The 25,435-nt window shown below is 27.3% G+C and overlaps 1 protein-coding gene and 1 long non-coding RNA gene across 2 annotated transcripts in view; both read left to right on the forward strand.

The window, feature by feature from the left end:
• The first annotated feature begins 732 nt into the window (after window positions 1-732).
• LOC124813679 (uncharacterized) lies at window positions 733-23,813 on the forward strand. Its single transcript, XR_010641509.1, has 2 exons — window positions 733-864; window positions 23,251-23,813. It is a non-coding gene; the product is annotated as an uncharacterized LOC124813679 (long non-coding RNA).
• Window positions 23,814-23,943: 130 nt separating this feature from the next.
• Window positions 23,944-25,435, forward strand: part of LOC100201836 (uncharacterized) — a 48,437-nt gene continuing 46,945 nt past the window's right edge. The window contains exons 1-2 of the mRNA XM_065808909.1: window positions 23,944-24,195; window positions 24,333-24,518. Coding sequence (XP_065664981.1) covers window positions 24,046-24,195; window positions 24,333-24,518 — 336 coding nt within the window. The 5' untranslated portion in view covers window positions 23,944-24,045. The remainder of the gene's footprint in view (window positions 24,196-24,332; window positions 24,519-25,435) is intronic.

Here is a 25,435-nt window from a genome sequence, read left to right on the forward strand (position 1 = left end):
TCTTTATTGTCAAAAGTAACGTCCTTTATATGGAAAAAATGATAACCCGTCATTTCACAGTGCAATATGCCTTCCCAGTCCCACAAAATGCAAACCTTTTTTGAATAGTATTCAGGCACGATTCTTGGCATATTTTCTCGAGACAGTCACTCCTTTCTTTGCTTTATACTTTTGTGCACTCATCTTTTTATGTAAGCTCTGAACAATTCAGTACAAAAAGCGCTCATGATATGATTGCCGTTTTTGTCTTCCGTTTGCGGGACGTATCGTTGGCGCCAAAATTGTCAAAATTTGATTTTTGTTAAGCATTACCGTGCTATCAATTATAAAAAGTTAAGCTACTTGAAAAGAAGGTAAGCGCAGTTTTGTAAAGCAGAAGGAGTTCTATCAAATGAATGTTGTATACTTTGTCAAACAGCAAAAAAAAAATGTTTTTCTACAAACAAAAAATTACAAGAATTAAATGGCTTTTTTTAATACAAAATGAAAAAGACTCCTGCTTTATAGCATTGTTTTCTATATTTATCTTGACTACATTTTATTATTTTAATAAATAAAGGGTCATTTTGTTAATGGGGTAAAGTTATTTTTGTATGTTATTTTAAAGGTAATAGAAGAACTAATTTATTTTTTTGTTATACGTTTCCGCTGATATTTGTTTTAATAAATGTGAAAATTGAATTTATACAATCTGCTTTTTTATCTCAACTTCTTGCATAAATAATATATTTGCTTAAGATCTTAAATATTTATTTGCGTTTTTTGCTACGAAACATATGGTAAGAGTATCGAAGAAGAAGAAGAGTTTTTTTTAGTAGTTTTTAACTAATGGGTTTTTTCAAGAAAAACAGATATTAAATATTGGTAAATATTTTTGTTATTATTATTTTTATTTTGTATATTCGAGTTTATTTTATTTCTTCTTATTTATAACTTTTTTTTTTCATTTTCGTTAATTTAAAAACTAAAATAGGAAAAAAACTTTTGTAAAAAAGTCTTACTGTTGCACTCTTTATAAATCGTAAAAATCGTTTACAAAATTATTTGTATAACTAGCTGAAAACTTTATAATTCCTAATGATATGTAAAGCAATTTAAGGATGGTTTTCGCTGCGTATCAAAAAGAAACATTCACAAATAATATTATAGTATGCAGTTTAAAATCTTATTAAAAATTATGTACTATTAAAGTGTAATTTAAATATAATAATTGACTAGTAAAAAAAATTTTATTATGATAAATGGTTATTTTTATCACAATAAAACATATCATCAAACAAAAATAGAAAACATGCCAACACATATTTGTATTTTTCCAACTTATATTAACAACCCAACTCGTCTTGTAAGCTTGGTCTTCTTTAAAAAAAATTGAAATTAAGATACCGCTGGAGAATTCTTTTCCCATAACAATGTTCACCCATTTTATTATATTTTCCAAATTCATTAATGTAAAAGTCAAAATTGAAGTCAAACCCAGGAAAAAAGTTCTATAGAATTTCTATAAACATTTGGAACATATGGTCTATAGAAATTCTATAAAATTTCTATAGAATCTCTGCTAATTTTTATAGAAATTCCAATAGAACTTTTTTTTCTACTTTTTATTTTATAGAAAATAAAGTTTTATAGCAATTTCTATAGAAATTAATAGACATTCTATAGAAATTTTATAGAATTCTATAGAATTTCTATAGGCAATGTGTTTCAAAAGTTTATAGAAATTCTATAGAACTTTTTTTCCTGGAAAGTCAGTATGACACTTTATCAACGTCGCAAACTTACACTTTCATCAACGTTGATTATTAACACTTTTTCAACGCAAGTTTAGCATTTTTCTATCCCATCCTAAATTGTGTTACACTTTAAGCGTTTATTAAACGGCATAAATAACGGTGAATAAGCGTCTAAATAACGTTAACGTGATTCGTTTTTAGACGCGATTTAAACTTTGAACGCGTTTTTTGAGTTAGATTACATTACATTTAAACGTCTCCATTTATTGCAGTTTTGGCTCCAAATATAAAAGTTTATTTTAAGTCAAAACAACGTTGAGCGCAAAATTTTATCACTGTCTAGCTGGACCTAAATTTAACGTTGAAAAGTTTGCAGAGGAGATAATATCTTTATAATATGGTTTAAAACCATATGTTTACAAAATGTATGTGTTATATTAAAAAAAAATCAAAGAGGTTTTTTATCAATTTATTGAATAAAGTTAAATAATATGAATTTAAATTAGTTAATTTTTTTAAAAAAAATTAAGGGTATAAGAAAGATTTATCAAGCAAACAAGGAATTTTGGAAGCAGGCCCAAATAATGAATTTAAGAAAAAAAAATTCATTAGAAATTCGTAAACATCCCAGTAAACACACAAACGTCTACTAAACGTCAAAACAACGTTTCAACAAAAGGTTCAGATTTGGTCAATTATCCGTTTAGAATGAAATCCAGATTAACGTTTAGAACAAACGTCCATAAAACGTCTATATTCAAACGTATTTTAGACGTCTATTATATGATTATTATACGTATATAAAGCGTTTAGATTTTGTCTAATTTACATTTAAATCTAGTCTAATTAACGTATATAAAGCGTTTAGATTTAGTCTAAGTAAACGTATATTAAACTTGTCGATTAGTTTCTTTGATTTAGTTAACGTAAATTTGATTTATTTAAGCTTTAAAACTAATATTAGTTAAAATTACGTTGTAACTTTTTAACTTTATATAAGTAATAAGAGCTATATAGGTCGTGAAATTTATAAATAGGATATAGTTGTAAAAGTAATGAAATTTATAAATAAGATATAGTTATAAAAGACCTGGTCTTATTTTTTGTATTTTTTATAACTATTATAATATGTTTATAAACTTTTATACTATACTACTTATACTATACTTTTATTTTATAAAACTATGTATAAAGTTATAAACTTATATAAAACATTTTCATCATGGGGGTTTAGAGAAAAAATGTTTGTGCACTGTGCTTGTTTATGTTTCAATAATTAAAAAAAATTAAATGATCAAGCTTTTGGCAGTGGAAATATTATATTAAAGAATTTCTATCAAATATTTTTTAAATATAATCTCAGGAGAAAATAAAAGTTTACATTAATATTAAGATTATTTATAAAATTAATAAACTCATAAACAAATATTTTGGATCACTGGTTTATGTATTATCAAAAATCTTCCTAGAATACCGTCTACCACTTGTTTATCATGCACCTGTTTGTGCAACATCATCTTCTACATTCTTATCCTGATCGTCTTATTTCGTAACCTGATTTGTAACCGCAAAAAACTATTTTAATTAAAATAATTTAAATTCATAAAATTAAATTAGAATTACAAAGAACAACTTTACATATAGAGGATTTTCTGAATGGAAGTTTCCAAAATTTCCTGTACCATCTGTACAAAAATAAACATGAAAAATTTCGAAAGTCGAGCCATATTATATGCAGTGGCTTTTACCAGCTCTGTTCAACCAATTTTCTTTAGCAAATTAAGCTAATATGCATCTAAAATTAAAAAAATTTAAAAATTTATTTATTAAACCTCTTAATTAATGCAAAGATGAATACCTACTGCTACACTATCATACTAACGCTTACAAAATGAATTTAAAGTGTTTATAAAACTTACGAAAAAAGTTCTTGCAGCAGGACTTTCATAACAAGAGACCAGCAACTCATATTTTTTAACTTTGTCAATGTTGCAATCAATAATTTCTAAAACATCTGAGTCCATTAAGTTGTTGGCATTTAGGAAGGTAGATTGTCGCGATAAGAGATTTTTAACTTTTTTAGTTTCCGACACTCGTTTATTATTTATTAACCAGTCGTTTTGCTTTCAGTTGTTGTAAGGAAGTGAATCTTGTAAACGCATTTAAATTAATTATTTAGCCAATAAAAAGTAATTTTTTAATAATTTTTTTTATTTTGTTTTAATTATGCTTATTTAAACCGCGTGACTAAAGCTGTTATGTGAGTCTTCTGACCAATGTCTATATTGCTATATTATAATATAATAAACGTCTATTAAACGTCGATCAAGCGTTTAGAATAACAACTTATATTAGTCAATATTGTAAACGTTTGATTGACGTTTAACAAACGTATAAATTAAAAGATTTAAAGCGTAGATTTTAAATCTATAAATGTTTACGTTTAATTAAGGTCGATTAAAGGTTTACAATATTGACTAATGTAAGTCGATATTCTAAACGTTAGATCGACGTTTAGTAAACGTATATATAAAAAAGTTTGAAATATACATTTCAAATCAAGCGTCAATTTTTAGTCAATAATAGGTCGCTAAACGTTTTATCTTTTTTTCGACCGATTTCGATTAAATATTGACCAATTCTAAACCAATCTGTGTTTACTGGGATATTTATTAAAATATTAAAAAAGAGTTGTTTTTTTTAACAATTACAAAAAAAATTAAAATTAATCAAAAACAATTAAATTAGTACTATTATTTATCATTTTTTCACTTTTTCTCTCATTATATCAATTACTTACTAATTATTAATTGTCAATGTTATTTAGAATATCTTTTTCGCACGCCACGAGCATAAATGCTTCCAAATGTTTTTGACTTTGTCTTGAAACAATTTCTGAGTCAATTTAAAATATATTTTAACCTTGAAAAAAATCTCTCACAAGATACATGCGTTGATGATAAAGTATTTACAAACCTGTACGCTAAAAATAAGTTTAAGAATGCTAATGTATACAGATGGAGTTTTTGAAAAACTGTAATCACGATACTATTTGCATGATTTCCATGATCTTACTGTATTAATCTATTCTTCATCTTCTTCATCATTAAACAAACAACTTTTATCTCTTGCTAAAGTAGAGAAGGGTGGAGAGAAGTGGGATACGGGACAAATATTTTTAGAACAGCTTTAATATCTTTTTTTTATAATGTATTTACTGCACTAAACAAGTTTTAACAAATAAAGCATCATTTCAGGCACTGATTCAATCTCCCAAAGCTCACAGCGCGTTATAATAAAGTATATATATTTTTGATTTAGAGGAATCATACTATCTGGGTAAAGTGGGACAAAATCATCCGATACAGTGAAGTGATACAGTGAACAAAAATTATTAATTTAAAATTATTAAAGTCGTAAACCACTTTACTCCTCAATCCATCGTTCAACTCTCAAAAAACCATATTTTGGAAGTAACATTGTTTCAATTTGAATTTCGATTTTTCCGTTGTCCAATTTTTCATTTGCCACCATATTTCTTACCGTACCAAATACAAATGCAATATCCATATCTGATGTAAGTTGTTATACATTGTAGGTATAATGGAAAAATTGTTGCTTTTTCAAATATTTTTTAAAATACTTGAGTTGTTAAAACAATACGAAATTTTTTAAATGCAATCAAAATAAAGTTTCCTCGATGTCTAACTTCTTTGTTAAACTTTTCGAATATAGAGATTTTATAGAAAGTTTGCAGGAAATTGACAAAAAATTTAATTCCGAATCTACTATTAAATAAACCACCAAGGAAAAAAATTTTATAGAATTTCTATAAACTTTTGGAACATATGGTCTATAGAAATTCTATAGAATTCTATAGAATTTCTATAGAATCTCTGTTAATTTCTATAGAAATTCCAATAGAGCATTTTTTTCTACTTTTTATTTTATAGAATTAAAAGTTTTATTGCAATTTCTATAGAAATTAATAGACATTCTATAGAAATTTTATAGCATTTTTATATAACTTATATAGGTCATATGTTCCAAAAGTTTATAGAAAATCTATAGAACTTTTTTTCCAGGGCAAACATTTTTCTTAAAAAATTTTTTTTGGCCCACCAACGCATTTCTTCAATAGTTATAAATAAATTAAAATTTACTTAATTCTCGCTTACGTTAAACTGTTTGAATGATTTTTTTTTAAAAAAAAACAGCACACGAATTTAAGATACTAAATAGTGAGATTTGTCTTTTGTGTGATATCCGTTATAACTAAAGTTCCTTGTTTATCAATTAATTTTGTTATGTTATGTGATTGTGACAATACAAGAATTAAAAATGTTTGATCTGATCATGATTATAGGATTTCTACTAGGTACGTAACAGGGCTTCCAAGTATCTTTAAAATATTGAGTTCCAAATATGTTTGATAATTTGTAACAACTTTTCCTTTAATTTCCATTAGATTTTGTCTTTTAATTTTTATTTTATCACAACCACCTTTTCCTTATTAGTATAATCATTTTCTTTACAGAAAAGTGAAAAATAAAACTTTTAACTTAAGTTTAATAATTCAGTAAATTAAAGATTGACAGGTCACAATTCAAATATTTTGAATTAAAATTTATAATAATAATTGAATTATAAAATAATCAAAACTTTCGTTGATACTTAGGTTTCGTTTTGTTGATACTTAGATTTCGAAGCTTTTTTTGATACTTAGGTTATTGCTATTTATTTTAAGCCAAATTCAAGTATTTATAATTTTAACTTTATTTCACTTTATTATGATATGTTTAAACTAATTAAAAACTTCAACACAAATCATACCACTTAATATAAAGAAAGATAAATTACCGTTAATCAATAATTGACATGATTATTGTTTTGATTTGACCAACTAACGGGTCGTTCAGACGACAAAAAATAAATAAATTTGATCAAAAGTGAAAAAAGTGAAGAGTAAAATAAATAAAAGAAAAAAAATTTAGTATATTTGTTGGCCAGTAAACCCATGGGGATATTTGGCCAATAGGTCAAATGCGGATATTCTCGGTATCCCGGTGGGCCTGTCCAGCACTGATTTTAATATATGATACAGAAAAAATTTCTAACGTTTTTATTAGCGGTTTCTTTAGTCGTGATTTTTCAAATAAAGTTAAAAAAGTAGTAACAAAAAATATGTTTGCGAATAAAAGAACATAACTACGTGTTTGTATTTGTTTTTTTTAAATCACTAATAATAAGTTTGTCATGAACAACTACAAAGTACTGTTCGTTCTGCGCTTCTTCATTTCTTGGAACAATTTCTTCCTTTAAAGCGAAGTATCAAGCGAGTAGTTTTTATTGATATACAACCCTGTTCCTTTCAGACCAAGTTCCTTTCAGTTTTGCGGCCGTGATTTCAGACCCAGTTCCTTTCAGTAATGCAGCCGTGGTGCACTGGTTAGAGCGCTAGCTTTAGAATCGGGAGATCCAGGTTCGAAACGAACTCTAGACATATTTTTGCGTCACTGCAAGGAAGGAGGCGTGTATTTATATGTACTTCCGCGGTGCTGTGACGAGACCGTTACGTCTTCTTGAGGCACTTAAATAACAAAATAAAAAAAAGTTTTCTTGCATTTTTAAGTACTTTAACATTATCTTTATAGCTTAATAATTTCATTACAATTGCTCAATGCTTTTTTGGATCAGATTTTCCGGTTCTGTGAGCGCGTTCTATGTGTTTAACTTTTAGTTTAAAATTATTTTCAAATATATTTAAAACATTTACCTCCGTTTCTTACCAACTTTCGAATTCGTTTTCAGGAAGATGTTCAAGTCGCAAATTATTTCTGCGTTGTCTATCCTCAAGCTGTCATTGTTTTTTATTTTTTATTTTTCTGCACTTACTGTTTTAAATTTAATTTGTTTTGCCACTTCTTTGGATTTTTTTTCCTGTGATTCGTTTTGTTGCTTTTCGTTTTAGCTTTTAATTTGTTGATTTTGTTGTTTTTTGTGTTGTTTAAGTGCTTTTTTAGTCCTTTAAAGTTCTGTTTTTATCGTGTTTTTTTTTTCTATAGTTTTTTTAATTGATATTATTTCTTTTGCTAAACCATTAATTCTTTTGCTAAACCATTAATTCTTTTGCTAAACCATTAATTCTTTTGCTAAACCATTAATTCTTTTGCTAAACCATTAACTCTATCGTATGTTAGCTTAAGATTTTTACTAACTATGTTGAAAATATCTTTTTGATGTTTTTCAAACATTTCTTTAAAAATTTCGCGTACTCGTTTTACAGATATTTCTGAACCTTCATTCTTTAATCCGACTCTTTTTGCTTCTTTTTTAATTTTGTCCATTCTTTTAAATTTGTAACTTATTTTATTAATACAGACTTTTCATTTTTAAATGTTACTATTAAACACGTCTGTTTGCATCGATGACCACAAAATTTAGGAGGCCTTAATTTGTGTGAAAAAAAACATAGTTTTTTGCTAATCTGTCAATTAAGAAATAGCTGAGTTCAGGTTTTGTAATGCCAATATGCATTACATATTGTCAGTTTATATAAGAATATGAAATTATCTTGTTGTTCAGGGTTCTTGCCTGAGTTAACATCATCTTTCGCAACATTGCCTTAATCAGTCTGAAGAGAAACATAGTTTTGTGCTAATTTGTCAATGAATGAATAGTTAAGAACTGCTTTGCTCGTTGGCTATTGAATAAGAAAATTCTTGACATGCTTCAGAAGGAGGTCGAGTATACGGTGCTGACAGCCAATATATTGTGGCTTCTAATAGCCCTTGCTCAAGACACCATCTTGTATGAGCTTTACAATCCCGTACAAACAACCAGTATTTACTACGATGTTGTGGCAAATTAAAATTATTTTCCCGAGCATCATATTCATTTATTACATGGTGTACTTCCTTATAAATTGCCCCGGATTTGGTTATTCTTTAGCATAACCACTTTATATTCTTTCAACCAATCCTCCACTTTTAAATTACCTCTGGTAGAGTTTTTTATCCTCCGTACTGTTCCATTCTCGGTTAACGTTGGTGGCATCAAGTAAATAAGAAGGTGTTGCAGTGAATTTATTTCTTTTTTTGTTTTTGTCATATAAATCAATCAGACTATTGACTTTTCTTATGAGTGCGCTGGATAATAGTGAAAAGACTAGAACAATTCTATATCCGCAATCACAATTTTGATTCAATCCAGTCGCCGTTATTTACTATTGAACAGAAAAGTGAAGGATCCAAGATTTGACGGTTTTTCAGCATCCGCGTGAGATTGGCTAGTTTTTCAACAAACGGATATTTCAATGGAAAAGCCAAGTTGCAACGGACATTCTGTGTTAAATTCTTAGGCGTTTTAATCAATGAGCAAATATGTTGGAAAGAGCGCAGTAATCTTAAAAAAAATTAAACTTTAAAAAGTATTAGAGTTTTGTATAAAACTAGATATATGTTGAATAAAAACTGTATAAAATCAATTTACTTTTCATTTACTCATAGCTATACTAGTTAATGCAACATTGCCTGGGCAAGCACTTATCTATATAGACTAACGTGTATCTTAAAAGAAACAAAAACAAGCAAGCCGTCTTATATTAAATGATAATAAATACACCAGTGCCAATCACCAGTGCTTAGAAAGCTTAGAGTGCTTAATGTTAATCAATTAAATATTTATAACATACTTCTGATCATGTTTAGATTAAAATATTATATGCTGCTAAATATTTTTGAAAGCCTTTTCTTTATTATAGATCATAAATATCAAACAATGCATTCATTGCATAATTATCAGGTACCAAAATCTTTGTTAAACAATTCGAGTTCTCAATAACATACCGAGAGCCAAATTTGTGGAAAACTTTTCTTCCGAATAATAGTAAAACTACAACTTCAGTTCAAACTTTTAAAAGTATTTTAAAAAAATAATTACTTTTTTATGACGTATCTCAAATTTTATCTTATTTTTGAAATACTCTCTTTTATTTTTCAGTTTTTCCTTTCGTTAAAAAGCGATATCACTTTTTACATTTATTACTTATATTTAAATTTTTTTTTTTAATTTTAAGTCGTATTGTAAATAAAATAAAAAAAAATGTAACACTTTTTATTTAAACTTATTAAATATTTTACTGAGATTGAGGATTATTTTTTTTCGTACCAAATATTACAAAACATTTAAAACTGTTCATTTTCGCAAATGTTACTTAAGAAAGTTACCCTTTTGCAAGTTGAATTAAGAAATAAAACTATTTCGCTACATATGAAAGTAGCACTTAGGGAAGTCGCAGTTGCAAAACGAGCTCTTTCGCTAAACGACGCACAGTGGAAAATAGTACTACAAAAACGTACCATAAATGTTTTTTGCTCTAATTTCAATTTCACTGCAGAAATTATATTTTAATTTTTTTTAATAGTTTAATAGTTAATCTTTACTATAATGTAGAGATTTCAGCAAATTTTATGTAAAAAGATAATAGAAAGTAGTAGTTTATAAGTATAGTTTTATAGAAAGTAACTCTAAGAGTTACTTTCTATAAAACTTTTTATGAATAAGTATTAAGTGTTATACATTTTTGAAAGCATCATGTTATGGAGATTTTAGAACATATTTTAGAACCATATCTTTAATAATATGGTTTTGTTTACTAATAATTAATTAAACTACAAAATGAGCTAGAAAATAAAAAATCTTAAAGTTTACAATATTTTTAGTAGTCACCTACACTTCCCCACGCTTTATTTTTGTAATTGATTTGTAGCTTAAATGTCTATAAAATTGGTTTATTAAAAATCAGGTGCGGATACTTGCGGTTTCTAAAATTATAAATAAAAAAGTGTTAAAAGTCAGAAAACAGAAAACCGCTTTTTATCGTGGTTTCAGACAATATCTGTTTACAACAATAGTTTTGCGTAAGTTATTTTGACTATTTTTTATTGAGAATTAATTTTGATGGACATACATTCTATTATTGGTATTATTATTGGTTGTTGTAAATGAAGTTAAAATATAAATATACTCTTTACGGCCTTCTATATTTTACAAACGTTGTAATGGAATACTTGTGAAACATGAACTTTTTTTAACAATGATAGATAGGAAAGTGGCTCAGGTATTAACGGATACGCCTTCTGCGTCTACATGTACAATAGGTGGAGCTACACGATAAATGAACGATTTGACTAAAGTGTCTGCTAGGCTCGAAAATTAAAGTTCGTATTAATACGGACTGTCCACACTACATGCCTAGATTTGGTGTATGGAAAAATACTTCATATTTCTACAACATGTCTTTCCAAACATGGTCAGCTAAAAGTAAAAAAAAATGACGAAAGAAAAAAAAGAAGACCTTGGTACAAAAACACTTTCGTGAGCAGCTAGGGTTAACCGTCAGCAAACCGAAACAAGTAAGTGGTTATACCAATGATGGTAATGGTTGCTAGGAAATTTTTTACAATGCAAGCTGCTCTCCTGAAATCACTGGAGTAAAAAAAAATTTGATTAATCGACTTTACATAAATATACAAGCTCTCTCCTTAGGTGTTATGATAAATGCTGAAAGCTTTGGTACATATGCTACAGAAACTGCCCACATTTATGTGAGTAATTATACCTTGAACTATATGCCGTCTTCAGTACACAAAAATTTACTTCACAGAAAAAATATCATTAAACATTTTTTGTCATTTGAACTTTTTTAAAAAACATTTTTAAATGTTTTTTAAAAAAGTTCAAAAAGTAGGTGTTTGTTTCTAGCCTAGAGTTTAGCCAAAAGCTCGTATAAATGCTTTATATATATATATATATATATATATATATATATATATATATATATATATATATATATATATATATATATATATATATATATATATATATATATATATATATTTTTAATATGAATACATTTTCCAATTAAATAAGCATGTTATGTATTTTTTGCTTTTCGAATACTTTCAAAGTTTTTTCATATAATTAAAAAGAACTCGTTTATTTAAAAATAAAATAAAAAATGAAAACTTTGAATATTTTGATTTTTATTTACAAATTTTACATTTAAATTTTTTTTTATAAAATATATTTCTTTAGAAGCTTCATATACTACTTTATATTTATGCAAAATTTCAACACTCAATCTTTAGTAACAAAAAAGTTATTGATTTTTGATCCAAAACAGACCTTTATTTTCCACTGTGCGACGTTTTGAAGTCAAGAAAGAAAGCTTGTTCGCCAAACGGATATAGTTGTAAAAAATAAAACCTTTATATACCAAAGTGTTTATAATAAAGTTTTATTTTTAGTATTGCAACATATTAACATTTTAAGATTAAATTTTTTGAAATAATGATCAAAAACAAAAATTTGTTTCCAAGCGAAACTATTTCGCTCCCCAAGTTGCAATACGGTTCTAAACGAAAAAAATAAATAAATTTAATAGCGCTTTAAGAACGAAAAATGTATAATTAATTAACTAAAATATCAATTAGTATAAGGCGTTGTCACATTTAAAAAGTTTTGAGAAAGAATTTACTGATTATTAATAAAAGATTTTATATTAAGCAAACAAAACTAAAGATGAGGAAAAAAATCAAAATTTGATTAATTTATTTTAAGTTTAATTAAAAATAAAATTTTTATAATTTTTATTTGAAATTCCTTTTTTTTTGCTTTATATAAAGACTCAAAACTTTTAAAATGTGACAACACTAGCTTTTCCACTAAAATCTTCATATGATATTGATAGTTTCAGAGCTGTAGCTTGTCTGAAAGGTAGTGATAAATTAATTGCTAGATTAAGTGAGAACTGACAACGGTCAAAACACGTAAAGTTAAATTAAATTTTGTTAAGGAACCAAATATTTTACTGGGTTTTTATATATGTATATTTAAAAATCCAGTAAAATATATATAGAGAGAGAATATAAATAGTAAATCTCTATTTCTGCAAAGCCAAAGGCAATAAGCAATCGAAAGTCGGTACTTAATATAAATATATAATTTATATATGTTATATATAAATATAAGTATGAATATATATATATATATATATATATATATATATATATATATATATATGTATATATATATATATATGTATATATATATATATATATATATACATATATATATATACATATATATATATATATATATATATATATATATATATATATATATATATATATATATATATATATATATATAAATTAATGCGTCAATTTCTTGCCTTTCGTCAAAATAGATTAGATAGACGTATTTCAAACTTTTTTTAAAATTAAAATATTTGTGTGATCCCGCGAGATCAACGCTTCAACTAGTTAACAGTTTGAATTGTAATTTAATCGCGCATTAAACTTGACCAAAAATTATGCAAGATTATACGTTCTGATGATCTTTTATTAACAAATTTAATTTAATTTTTTTTAAATCTTAAATAACTTAAAAAAGTGTAATTATTTTAAGTAAAGCAAGTTATTTCGGGACAGATATTCATACAAACGTTTCACCGAAACAATAGAATTTTTTAAAGCGTAGTCATTATGGGGGATTGATGAAAATACCGCTATTATTTTAAAAGTTTTAAAAGAGCATTTGTTGTAACATCACATTTAAATAAGAGTTTAAACAAATCACTTTGTATTATCGAGTTGTTATTTTAGCTAAAGTATGTAAACTAAGTAAATGAAGTAAATATAGCAAATAATTAAAGTCTAAAGCTGGCTTCAACTACAAGTCTTCTATTAATAGGTGCAAAAATTATTTTTCACGTTTTAAAATTTCTTTGGGTTGTTAAAAAGCAGTACTTAAACTTTTACTTTGAAATAAATCTGCGTGTTTCAGTTGGAAAATTTAAAAGCAAAATAAAAGTATGTAAAGTATATTATTAGCTCTAACCAACCTGATTGCAATATGATTTTAAGTTGTTTTATTTGACAATAAAAAAATAATAATACGCAATTATTGACGATAAAATAATAATAGTTATTGATTTGCAATATTTTTTTGCTATAGCTTCTTATATAACATAGCTACCAAGTTTTTTTTATTAACTTTGCAGTTGTTCGTACATTGTAAAAATCAGCGATTACCGAAAATATTTTTTTTTGCCAGCAACTTCAAGAAATTTTTATACAGGGTGGCCAGCGGTCTTTGAAAACCTGGAAGAGTCCTGGAATTTGATAGGTCCTTAAAAAGTCATAGAAAACATCCATTTTAGCAATAGTTCCTTGAAATCTTGGAACTTTTTTCTGCAATAGTTTAATACTTGGTCATCATGTTTTTATTTTTTACAAAGTTAATAATTTTGCGTAGATTTGTACTGAATTTGATAATTGTGTATTTTATGTAAAAAAAAAAATTGTTTAATGTTACTGTCAATATTATTAACATCTACTAATTATTGTTTGTTTTAATGTTCGCATATTTTTAAAGATATTTTATTTTTTTCTTGTCGAGAAAAGATCAATATATTCTTAAAAAAATCCAAAATTTTCTTTGAGACGTCCTTGAAATATCCTGGAATATTGAATTAGCTATTGGCTGGCCACCCTGTCATATTTTTTATTTCGAAAAGTTGTTAGATAAGCGAATTTATTCTTTCTTGAAACTTTTTAGGCGTTTTTAGAAATAAGTATTTTTTTGAAATAGTTTTTAATAAATTTTTAATATTTTTTGTTATACATGGTTTTCAAAAAAAGTTTAAAAATATATTTTGTTATCAATAATATAGTTTTTAGAATAAGCAGAATTTTGAATCTGATCACTACTTGTAAAAACTTCAACGCTTGGAGTGGTCTTATCGGATCAGACCACTGCAAGCCCCAACTTACTACTTGGGGCTTGCAGTGACTGGTTAATTGTAACCCTAACAGAACTCAGTTACTCCTAAAAATTATTACAATATTGGTGAAATTCTTACATTAATAAATTCAGTTTAATAAACATTAATAAACACTCTCTCTGAGTGTTCTGCTTTACATATTTTTGCATTATCTTTTAAAACTAATCTCTCATGAAAACTTTATATACAATTCACTACAATGTTAGCATCTTATAAGATTGCTTCTCTTTGTTGTGCTCGTCATTTTTTTACTTATGATTCCATTCTATATTAGTTTTGTATGGAATTATTTTTTTATATAGTTTTGGCTGATGCTTCTTATGATACCTTCTCTCTTTTAGACAAAATCACTCTTTAAAATTTAGTTGGATCTGTTTTGATTTCCAAGCTTGAGTTTAACTCCCATTATTTCACGTCATCATGTTTTCCTGACTTATTCAATTCACAGTTTTCTATTAACATCTCCCTTACTCATTAAACCACTTTGATTACAGCTAACTTCTAACTCAAATTGTGGTTGCTTGCAACCTTGTTAGAATTTATTTGTTGGATATTTGTTTTACAAAGATGATTATTTTATTAGGATAAGCATTTATAGCTTTTAAACTAAGCACTTTCAATGAAAGTTTCATTTTGAAAATTATATTGTAAGTATGATTGTTATATATCATAATAATTTACCATTGGGCCGAGTGAATAAAAAAAAGCAATTACATTTTACTCAGTAATTGGTCAGCTTTACGTAAAAAAAATATAAAAAATTTTTATTTACGTAAACAATGGTGTATACTGGATTTTTAGATATTTGAGTTTTGACACTTACAGGCATTGTGCACTCTCCAAACTTTTGTATGTTAATGCTTATATCAAAAAAATAATATTTTGCAAAGAATTGGGGTGATTGGAGCTTGGGATCAAAAAAACCCTAACTTTTGGGCTTACCCAGCCCTTAACGTGTTTATAAGCCCTTAACGTGTTTAGCAACGAGTTTATAAAATATTTTCTTTACTGTTTTTATCTAAATTCATATTCATTAACAAATTTCAAGTTTCATACAATAATCTCTTAGTGTTCAGTTTTTATGACCCTGCAATGTTGCAGCCCCCTCAAGTTGAAGGGGGTTAAAACTTTATATGGTCATAGTTTTTGAAAAATAAGAGATTATTGTATGAAATTTGAAATTTGTTGATGAATTTAAATTTAAATAAAAATAGTAAAGAAAATATTTTATAAACTCGTTGCTCCCACATTAAAGGCTAGGTGGGCCCAAAAATTAGGTTTTTCTTGTTCCCAAGCTCCAATCGCCCCAATTCTTTGCAAAACCTTTTTTTTTTGATATAAGCATAAACATACAAAAGTTTGGAGTTTGCACAATGCCTTTAAGTGTCAAAACTCAAACATCTAAAAATTCAGTGTAGACCACTGATAGATACAAATCAACAAAAATGCTAATATGGTAAATGCTCTATTTTATTTTGGCAATGTTTTAAATTGGGTTTAACTTAATCTGTTCTCTTGCTGAGTTAAGCATGACAATAGTCATACAAAATATGTTTTCAACATCAGCCACTTCCTCTCATTATTTGGGCTTTTTTCTCTCCTCTCCCATTTTTAATTATAGGTAGTATTATTTTTAAACCTAAAATAAATCATTCCGATACATATTTTTTATACACATACTGTATTGGCAAAACAAAAAACATTTAGCGCATGTGCATTAGATTTTCATTAAAACATGCAGCGAAATTCTGTTTGCCAAAATGCGCGAAAATTTGTTTTGAGATTGGTCGTTGATCAAAGAAAAATTCTATCTGAAACTTCATTGTCGCGAAAAACTCAATCTGAAACTTCATGCCGCGAAATTCCGTTTCCTAAAACATGCGAGATCTTGTTGTAAACCTAGTCGTTGATCAACGAAAAACTCAATCTGAAGCTTCATCATTAACAAGAGTTAATCGAAACACAATACAATCAATTTTAAAAAGATACGATCGAATGAATTCAACACTTCCTGGTTCTAGAGGTGACGCTTGTCACGTTATTTATAATGAAGAGATTAGAAGAAGAATTGAAGAGCTTATAAACGATAATACAACGACAACTATAATTGAAATTAAATATGCTTCAAATGTAAATGTTTCGATTACAACTGTCTGGAGATGGGTGACCAATCTTGGATACACATATAAAATTACTCGACCAATTTATGAAAGAAGAAACGACGATGATGTATAAAATCTTCGAATTGAATATATTAGGTGGTATACTTCAGATTCGCCTATTCATCGCTATCAAAGTATTGTTTTTATTGATGAAAGTCCATTTAATTTACTCATGTTTCGTAGTCATTCATGGGCAAGAAAACGAGTATCACCAAACCCAATCATTCTCCCTAGGCAGCGTAACGTTTTGATGATATTGGCCGTCGATGGTTTAAATATTATTCACTGCGAAGCTGTCGGTGTGTCAGTCAACACAGTTTTGTTTCAAGAATATATTGATGAAGTTGTACGAGTTTTGAGGACAGAAGAAGAATTCACCCTGGTGATGGATAATCTCAGAATTCATCATAATGTTGAGATGAGGGCTCAGAACATTAAAATAAAACATTTGCCACCATATTCACCATTCTTGAATCCGTGTGAAGAGATTTTTTTATCTTAAACACAACGTGCGCAGAAATACGGCCCCAGCTGGAAAAAATGAACTTATTACAAGAATGTGTGAGGCACGCTAATCTATTCCTAATGTTAACTTATCGAACTATTACACACACTGCGAAAGCTTTTTTAAAGCGAGTCTTAGGTCGGATGGTTATTGGAAAGAGACATATTTTAAATAAAAATAAAATTTTAAATAATTTTAAAAAATTGAATAAAAAAAATAAAAATATATATTAAAATAAAACCTTTTTTTTTTGATGATTATATATATATATATATATGTATATATATATATATATATATATATATATATATATATATATATATATATATATATATATATATATATATATATATATAATATATATATATATATATATATATATATATATATATAAATATATATAATATAAAATGTTGAGATTGCGCATGCGTTAAATGTTTTACTTGAAAATCACGATTGTTCTAATTTGATTGTCATGGTTGTCTTAAATGGATGCAAAATGCAAAAAAAGCCGATGAATTATGATATTAAAAAATTTTTAGAATGAGACGTAAAAATATTTTAGAAAGAGTTAAAATATCAATATTAACAATTAAAATGTCATTATATCATTATAAAATACTTACTTTTTTAAATGTTGTCACTTTTGCAACTACGCAGCTTTAAAATTTTTTTTAATGATCGGCCAAGTGTAGTTAAATATTTCAGATAAAAAATTGTGGTTTAATGTTTTTATTTTTTACTCGTGCCTTTTATCTTTTTAAAACATATTTCTATCTAAACGTAATGACTATAAACCCTATCAATTTAAGTTCATTGTATAGATTTTTTTCATCAAAACTTTTGGGGGTAAAGCAATCACTCTTGCGTTGTCAGCATCTTTTATTAACTCTATTTCTCTTTTTTATTTCATTTTCGTTGGGTTGACGTCAGTTTTTCTTTTATTTATTCACCATTAGTTGGGTTGTGCTGTGTATTTGGTTCAATTTATTCTTATGGATAACCTAAATCAAACATTGACAAAATTATTGTTTTCTGTATCATCGGTATCTATTTTAGTTACTTCTTGTTGTGTAATAGAATAAAAAAATCACTTGTGAAACAAAAAAAGCTTTGTGCTTTTGAGCAGCTGAAGCCTTGTCTAATAACTTTTGTTCGGATGTTAAATTTGCTTATTTGGTATGTTAAGTTTAGTGCTAGAGTAGCACCTTTTTTAGCCATAAATACCACTTAGCACCTTATGATTTTTTGAGCATATATACTCTTAACACTTTTAAAGCGGCTCGGGTGTTACACGGACTTCTGTTTTATCAGCAAGTTGGGTATTAGTACCCAATTTTAGTTTTGAAATTTTTTTTATTTGAAAAAAACAACCAAAATTTTAATTACATTTGTAAGAATGCCATGAATTATGAGCAGCCGTGGCGCAGTGGTTAGAGTTCTGGCTCAGTAACCGGAGGTCCCAAGTTCGACGCCAGCTCCAACCCAATAAGCGACATTGGTAAGGAAGAAAGCGTGAACCTCTAGTTTAATGCTCTCCCGCAGTGCTCCGTGATAAGACCGTAAGGGCCTTTGGGAGCTCCTAAATAACCTAAAAAAAAAAGAATTTTGAGCGGGTACACGTAACCAAGTCGTAAACTGACAAATTTTGTTTTATAAAATATTTGGCGTTTGATAATTGAACGTATCTGTATACTTTATATAGTGTATGCTTATACTATACATTTTATTTGTTATATTTTATGTATTACATTAAACGTATCTGTGTACTATATGTTATATATTGCATTTTTATGTTTTATATATTATATTTTATTTATGATATTTAATATGTTATTAATTGTTTATTTATTTATTTTATATTATATTTATATGTTATTATTTTATATTTTTAAATAAAATTATTTGATAAATTATCTGCATAATTTATTCAAAAATAAAACTGTATTAATAAGTTTACATTCATAAAATGAATTGTCTTATTGTTTTTACGTAGAAAACGATACGTAATACTTACCTACGAAACAATACGTAATACTTAACTACGTATACCTACGTAGAAAAACGATTCATTAATACTTTTCTAAAGTATGCTAATTAAAAAAATAGTTTCTCTTACGAAGTGGCACTTCACAATATTAGCACATACGGAAATTTAAGTTTTTTTTTCACCCTAAGCGCAGCACAAACACGGCACTTTCGCTGGGGTTTTACTTTTAAGCCACCTGTAAAAATGTTAACCAATTTATGTTTCTTCGCATTCTTTGACATTCTTTCCTGAGGATCAATTCTTCTGGATGTAGTAGATGTTCTTGTGCAGAACTATTCTCATTTTCTGGAGTAAAATCACTTATCAATTACTTGGCTATATCATGTAAAAAAAACTTTGTTATTTTTTTTTAATTTGGATCTGTTTTAAAAACTCTAAAGTTATCAACTAGCGCACAATTTATTAGAAACATCCCAGCTTTTTAAGTTCATTTTTTGTTACGACAAATCTTGATCAGCGCAATCAACACCTTTTTCAAATATATTTTTTATGATCAATTTCACAAATAGGCTTAAATATTCTTTCCTTCCCCAATAAACACACGACGTCTTAAAGACGTCTAAAAAACGTAATAATACGTCTAATAGTCTTTAAGACGTTTTTTAGACGTATTTACGATGTTGTGTGTTTACTGGGTTGTTACCCAATCAATATTGCAGCTTTCTACAATATTGCCTGAATGTATTGTCGAAATCGTTCGAACAAATTTTTGATTGCCAACAATGTAAAAATGTTTTACCGACTACAAAAAATAGGTTCCCCCTTTATTAGTCTCGCTTTTTTTTTTTAACAAAGAGAAAGTGCTTTGTTTGTGCGAATAGTTTCACATGTCCGGAGTCTATGTTGTGAAAAGTGTCAACACTATGATAATAGTTATCCATATATGCGTAGTGCCATAAGTTCAAATATGGCTGGAAAAGGTTTAAAATTGTTTGTTGTAATCAACTTTCTCCATAGTATATATGAAAAATAAAAATATAGCCAGTTTTAGCTTCACAAACCATACTTATAAGAATTCCGTACTTTGTTGTTTTTGAAGCATTTTAAATTTTGAAAGATAGTCGAACTCTCCAAGACTTGATACTTTCATCTATATTCTGGCTGATTCATTTATATTACATCTAAATTCTGGCTGCAGTTTGTAAACTTCCTAAAATTTAGATTAACAAAAAAAGGAAACAATAGAGCGGATCTTATTAAGGCAATATTTATCCTCTCATTCAATTAGCATTATCGAATAAAATGTCATGAATACCATAATTGTCAAAATTGATGCCTGCTCATTACTTGAGCAAAAATTGGAGTTTGAATTGTTGTATCCGTCTACCGATATTCGTTCGTCGTGTCTTTGCGAACTTTACCCATTATTTGAAGTAAATCTAGCATTTTTTAAATTCTAACACAGACACATTTATCAACAGATTTTGCATTGTTTTTAAATAATTGTATATTTTGTGCGTGGTAACGATTTATTTCTGGCACCATGTATTTAAATAGATCGTCCTTACTAGATAGCTGATCCATAACAACTGCGCTCTCAGAATTGTGTGACATCACAGAAACCCAACTTTTCCCTTAGAAATGTTCAATTTTAGGCACATCATTTTGCGACAAGTCCAGCACTTTGTGATCACTTTCTTCAGAGTCGCTAAATGCGATTGCTGAAATTCTACTTCTTTTTACTTGAAACAATTCTTCGTCACCATCACTACTAAAGTCCGGAAACTCCGCATCACTTGTATTTGCGATAAGTTATTGGGAGAGGTATCTATATCACTAGCAATTTATTATTATTATTCACTATCGCAATTTATTGTAAATAAAATTTTGTCGCAAACTCAGCAAAGATTAGGGAAAAGGGAGGCAGTTTAGGACAGTGGTAGTTTAGGGCAATGCGAAAATTTCAAAAAATACAAACTTATATACCAAGTTAAATATACAAGTCGATTGGAAATACTTTTGCACGTAACCTTTACGGAATTTTTTTAGAAAGGCATTTATGAAACCTTTTTTTTAAAACGTTTTATAATTTTTGATAGTTTTTCTGATTTTTTATTTTTTAAACGTAAAGTTTTACCATGGAAATTACTTCTCCAAGGAATTTAATTTTTCACATTTTTAGTGAAAGAGAAATGTTCTACAATATAAATAAAAAGTTTAATTTCAAGACATAAAATTTTCATAAAACTTTTATGGAATATGTTTTGAAAGCAGGGTTAGGACACTGGACAATTTTCACGAGGCGCATTTGAACGTACTATTGGTTTCTTGACAATTTTATCGGCAAATTAAGTTACTAAAAATTTAAACAATGTTTAATTTTTAAAAGAAATATGAAAGATATATAAACGAAGAAAACCTAAAAATTAATAAAACAATGAAACTAAGAGAAGCTACAAGTGTATTTGGGTTCTCGAAAAGTACATTATCTTACAAAACAAAAATTCTTAAAATAATAAAATACTAAAAAGTGATAACTTTTACACCAAGTATTCTTTTTCCTCTTTCAAACTTGGTTGAATGTTAAAAGAAATTATATATTTGTATAGTTTTGAATGAAAATTAGTCTTCGTAGAAAAAAAAAATTTTTTTAATGCAGTTATTATATTATTGATCTTAAAAAAATAAAGTTTATATATGGAAATGGTTGCTAGAAACGAGTTTCTGAATTTAAAAAAAAATAAAGTTTATATATTTAAATGGTTGCTAGAAACGGACCCCTGAATTTACTAGTGTAAAATAAATGGGTTTTTTTTTCAAGGTTTTCTGATTCCCTGGATTCCGTAAAGCTGTAACTTATTACTTCTTTTTGATGAATAATAATAATAAAAAAAAACTATATTCCCGAGTTATAACTTATTACTCGGGAAAATAGTTTATTTTTATTATTATAATAATATATATATTATAATATTATAATATAGTAATTATTATAATATTATATGATATTATAATATAATTATTATTATGATATTATATAATTTTATTACTTATAATATAATTAGTTAATCAATTAGTTAAGGCATCATCAACTAGTGAAAATTTTTAACTTCAGTTAAGATATGATTAAAAAAAATGCTTCACTAAGTAAATAAAAGTAAAATCGATTCTAATGCTCAAAGCAAAAGAAGGTAATATTAAAATAGATAATGAATAAGTTATATAACAATACTAAGTAATATATTTTAGAAAGTATATGTCACGCAAACTGCAAAACCTCCATTATAAATTTTAAAAATATTATGCATGAAAAGGCATGGACAAAAAAGTATATTTATATCGGCGTTTCGCTGACGATTTACCAGGGGCGGAACTAGCATTTTTTGATCTTTGATACTGCAAATATTTATATGTTTGTGCTTATGTTTGTGATGATTGGAGCCTAGGAACAAAAAAGCCCCAAACTTTTTGCCGCCCCTGCCCCAAACGTGATAGCACCATATTGATAAAACATGTTTTGTACTATTCAAAATTAGAATTACATTCATCGATAGATTTTAAATTTGATTGTATAATCTCTTAACGTTCCAAAATTATAGCCATAATTTAGGGGCTATATTGGGGGGGGGGGGGGTTCAAAGTTTATATGGTCATAATTTTTGAACGCTAAAATATAATACTATCAAATTTATACTTATCGATGAATATAAGTCTAGTTGAAAATAGTAAAAAAATGTTTTATCAACTTATTGCTCTCACGTTTGGAGCAGGGGTGTCAAAAAGTTTGAGGCTTTTTGTTTCCAGGCTCCAATTAACGCAATTTTTTACAAAGCATCCTTATTTGACGTAAGTATAAACATATAAATGTTTGTAGTTAGCTCCATTTCTGGAAGTTGGCTCTCTCAAAGTCCGAAAAATGCTAGATCCGCCCCGTGTGTATTAGAAAATCACTCTCAGTAAAAGGTTCCTCTGAAAAATATGCAATTGATTTATTTATTTTTTCATAGAATATGGCATCGTCAAACGAACTAACAAAATGTGTTCTTTTGCATTGTGACAAGACTCTTGAGAACGAAACAGAACGCTTTGCTACTGCGCTTCGCTCAAAATGCGGACACCTTCTCTTGGAGACTTTAGAGTCGTTAATTCTCAAAGCCAAAGGAAAAGACAAAGAGCAAAAATTGGATAATGTTATTAACAAATACGCAGATAAAGTTATTATTGTTTGTTCGCCAATACTATTTCAGTTTATAGACAAAAAGTCAATTGAAAACATTACTGATTTTTTTAAAGCAAATGAAAAACTGTGCAGAAACCATTTGTTAGAATTGCTTAAAAAAGATTCAAAAAAAAGAGGAAAGTTAGTGTTAATATCGTTTAGTGTTATCCAAGCGTTTCCTAAAGAGGTGCAACAAACTTCTATCATTACAAAAGGCGACGACGATTCCTTGTTTATAAATAGAGTACTTTCAGAAATTATAAAAATAGTGTAAGTCCATATAATTATATTAAAAAAAATATTTAGAATAATAAAAATGTTTATGCACGGTTAAATATATCACAAAAACAAGTTCTTTGCTTTTTTTTCTCGAGAAAGCGCAATTAAGTAAATGTTAACGTATCGTAAATTTATTTGTTTACTTTCGCTTATTAACTTCACAAATGTAAATTATTTGTTCATTAATCGCAAATAAGGTCTCCGACAAAACAAAGAATTACGTTTTGAACGGTGTTTAAAGACAATAACTTGTTTCCGTATTCAGTTTTTGTATACAGGTAAGTCTGTATACAAGTAAGTAACAATGTACGGGAGTGTCACTGAGAAGGATCCAATATCTAATTTGAGTATACCTCTAGTTACGAATATATCATCTATCACTTGTGGGTACGATGACGAAACGTTTTTGGAAAATCCTTTTAATGAAGTTTTCGATAATAACTTTTGGAATAAGGTCAGTTTTTTTTCTATTTTGATGATATGTAAACTAGATACTTCTAAATCTCTGATCGTTCAGTCTGAACTTCAGAGAAGTGTAAATCTATTGTAACAACCAATTCCTTTTTACTGCAATATTGTTGAATAAAATAGGTAACAAATGCTTACAGTAATGGAATGGCATGGGCAGATGCATTAAATAAAGTTCGTATAAATATTATCTGTGAGGATTTTATAATAAACAACAAAGACCCTCTAGTTTCTATGCTAACGGAAGTTTATGATAAGTTTAAGAAACACTCGAAAGAACCACAGGTTATGTCTGCCTTTCGTTTACAGGTAAAAGTTTAAATATAGTAGTAATAACATTTAAAACTCATTTAGGTTTGTTTTATATATTGTTATTATGACTTATTTATTATTGGAGAAATAATGTATGATCATTATTTTTTCAATAGTAAATATAAGTCATATTTTAAACGCAACATCAAACAAATGAAAAACATACACAAATAATACTTTAAACTCAACAGCAAACACATTATATATTGTTTTTAAAGAAAGAATACATAGTTTAAAAAATATAAAGTTGAATAGTAATTGTAAATATAGTAATATAAACATAAACAAATTATATGCCCAGGGTTCAATTTAACGATCAAACATCGCTGCCCCTCAGGCCATTCTTGAGACCTGCTAGAGGAGGGTAATAAACATTGTTGATTTTTTTTATTAAAAATGAACAATGATTGGTTGCCCCCATAAATCAGATCTCAAAAACAGTTCAGAGGGTGGCAATGTCAGGCCATTAAATTAAGCCCTGTATGCTGTAAAATTAAGCCCTGTATGCTGTAAGCTATAAATTAAGCCCTATATGCTTAACACAAATTGTATACAAATCTAATTGAATTTTACTGCTTACACTACTTTATATATACTTTAATATTCTTTTGATATCAACAGAGTACCTACATAAACATGTTGCTTATAAACAAACCAAAAAGCTGTAGACCCTAACAATAAAATAATTTTTTTTGCATATATTTGCAAATGTTTTGGTCAATACATAAAACAGGTCCTCTCCATTCTTTTTAATCATAAAATTTAACTAAGAATCTTCCTTTAAACAATAATCATATTCTACTGGTTTAAATTTTAGCTGTTTTTTTTGTTTATAAGGTTGTATAAGTAAATTTTTTTTTCAGTTTTATACTAATTGTATCATTATTAAAAGGAATACAATTAAAACTCTGTGT

Source organism: Hydra vulgaris, chromosome 11 (genome assembly GCF_038396675.1).
Source record: "Hydra vulgaris chromosome 11, alternate assembly HydraT2T_AEP".
In the NCBI taxonomy this organism is placed as follows: domain Eukaryota; kingdom Metazoa; phylum Cnidaria; class Hydrozoa; order Anthoathecata; family Hydridae; genus Hydra; species Hydra vulgaris.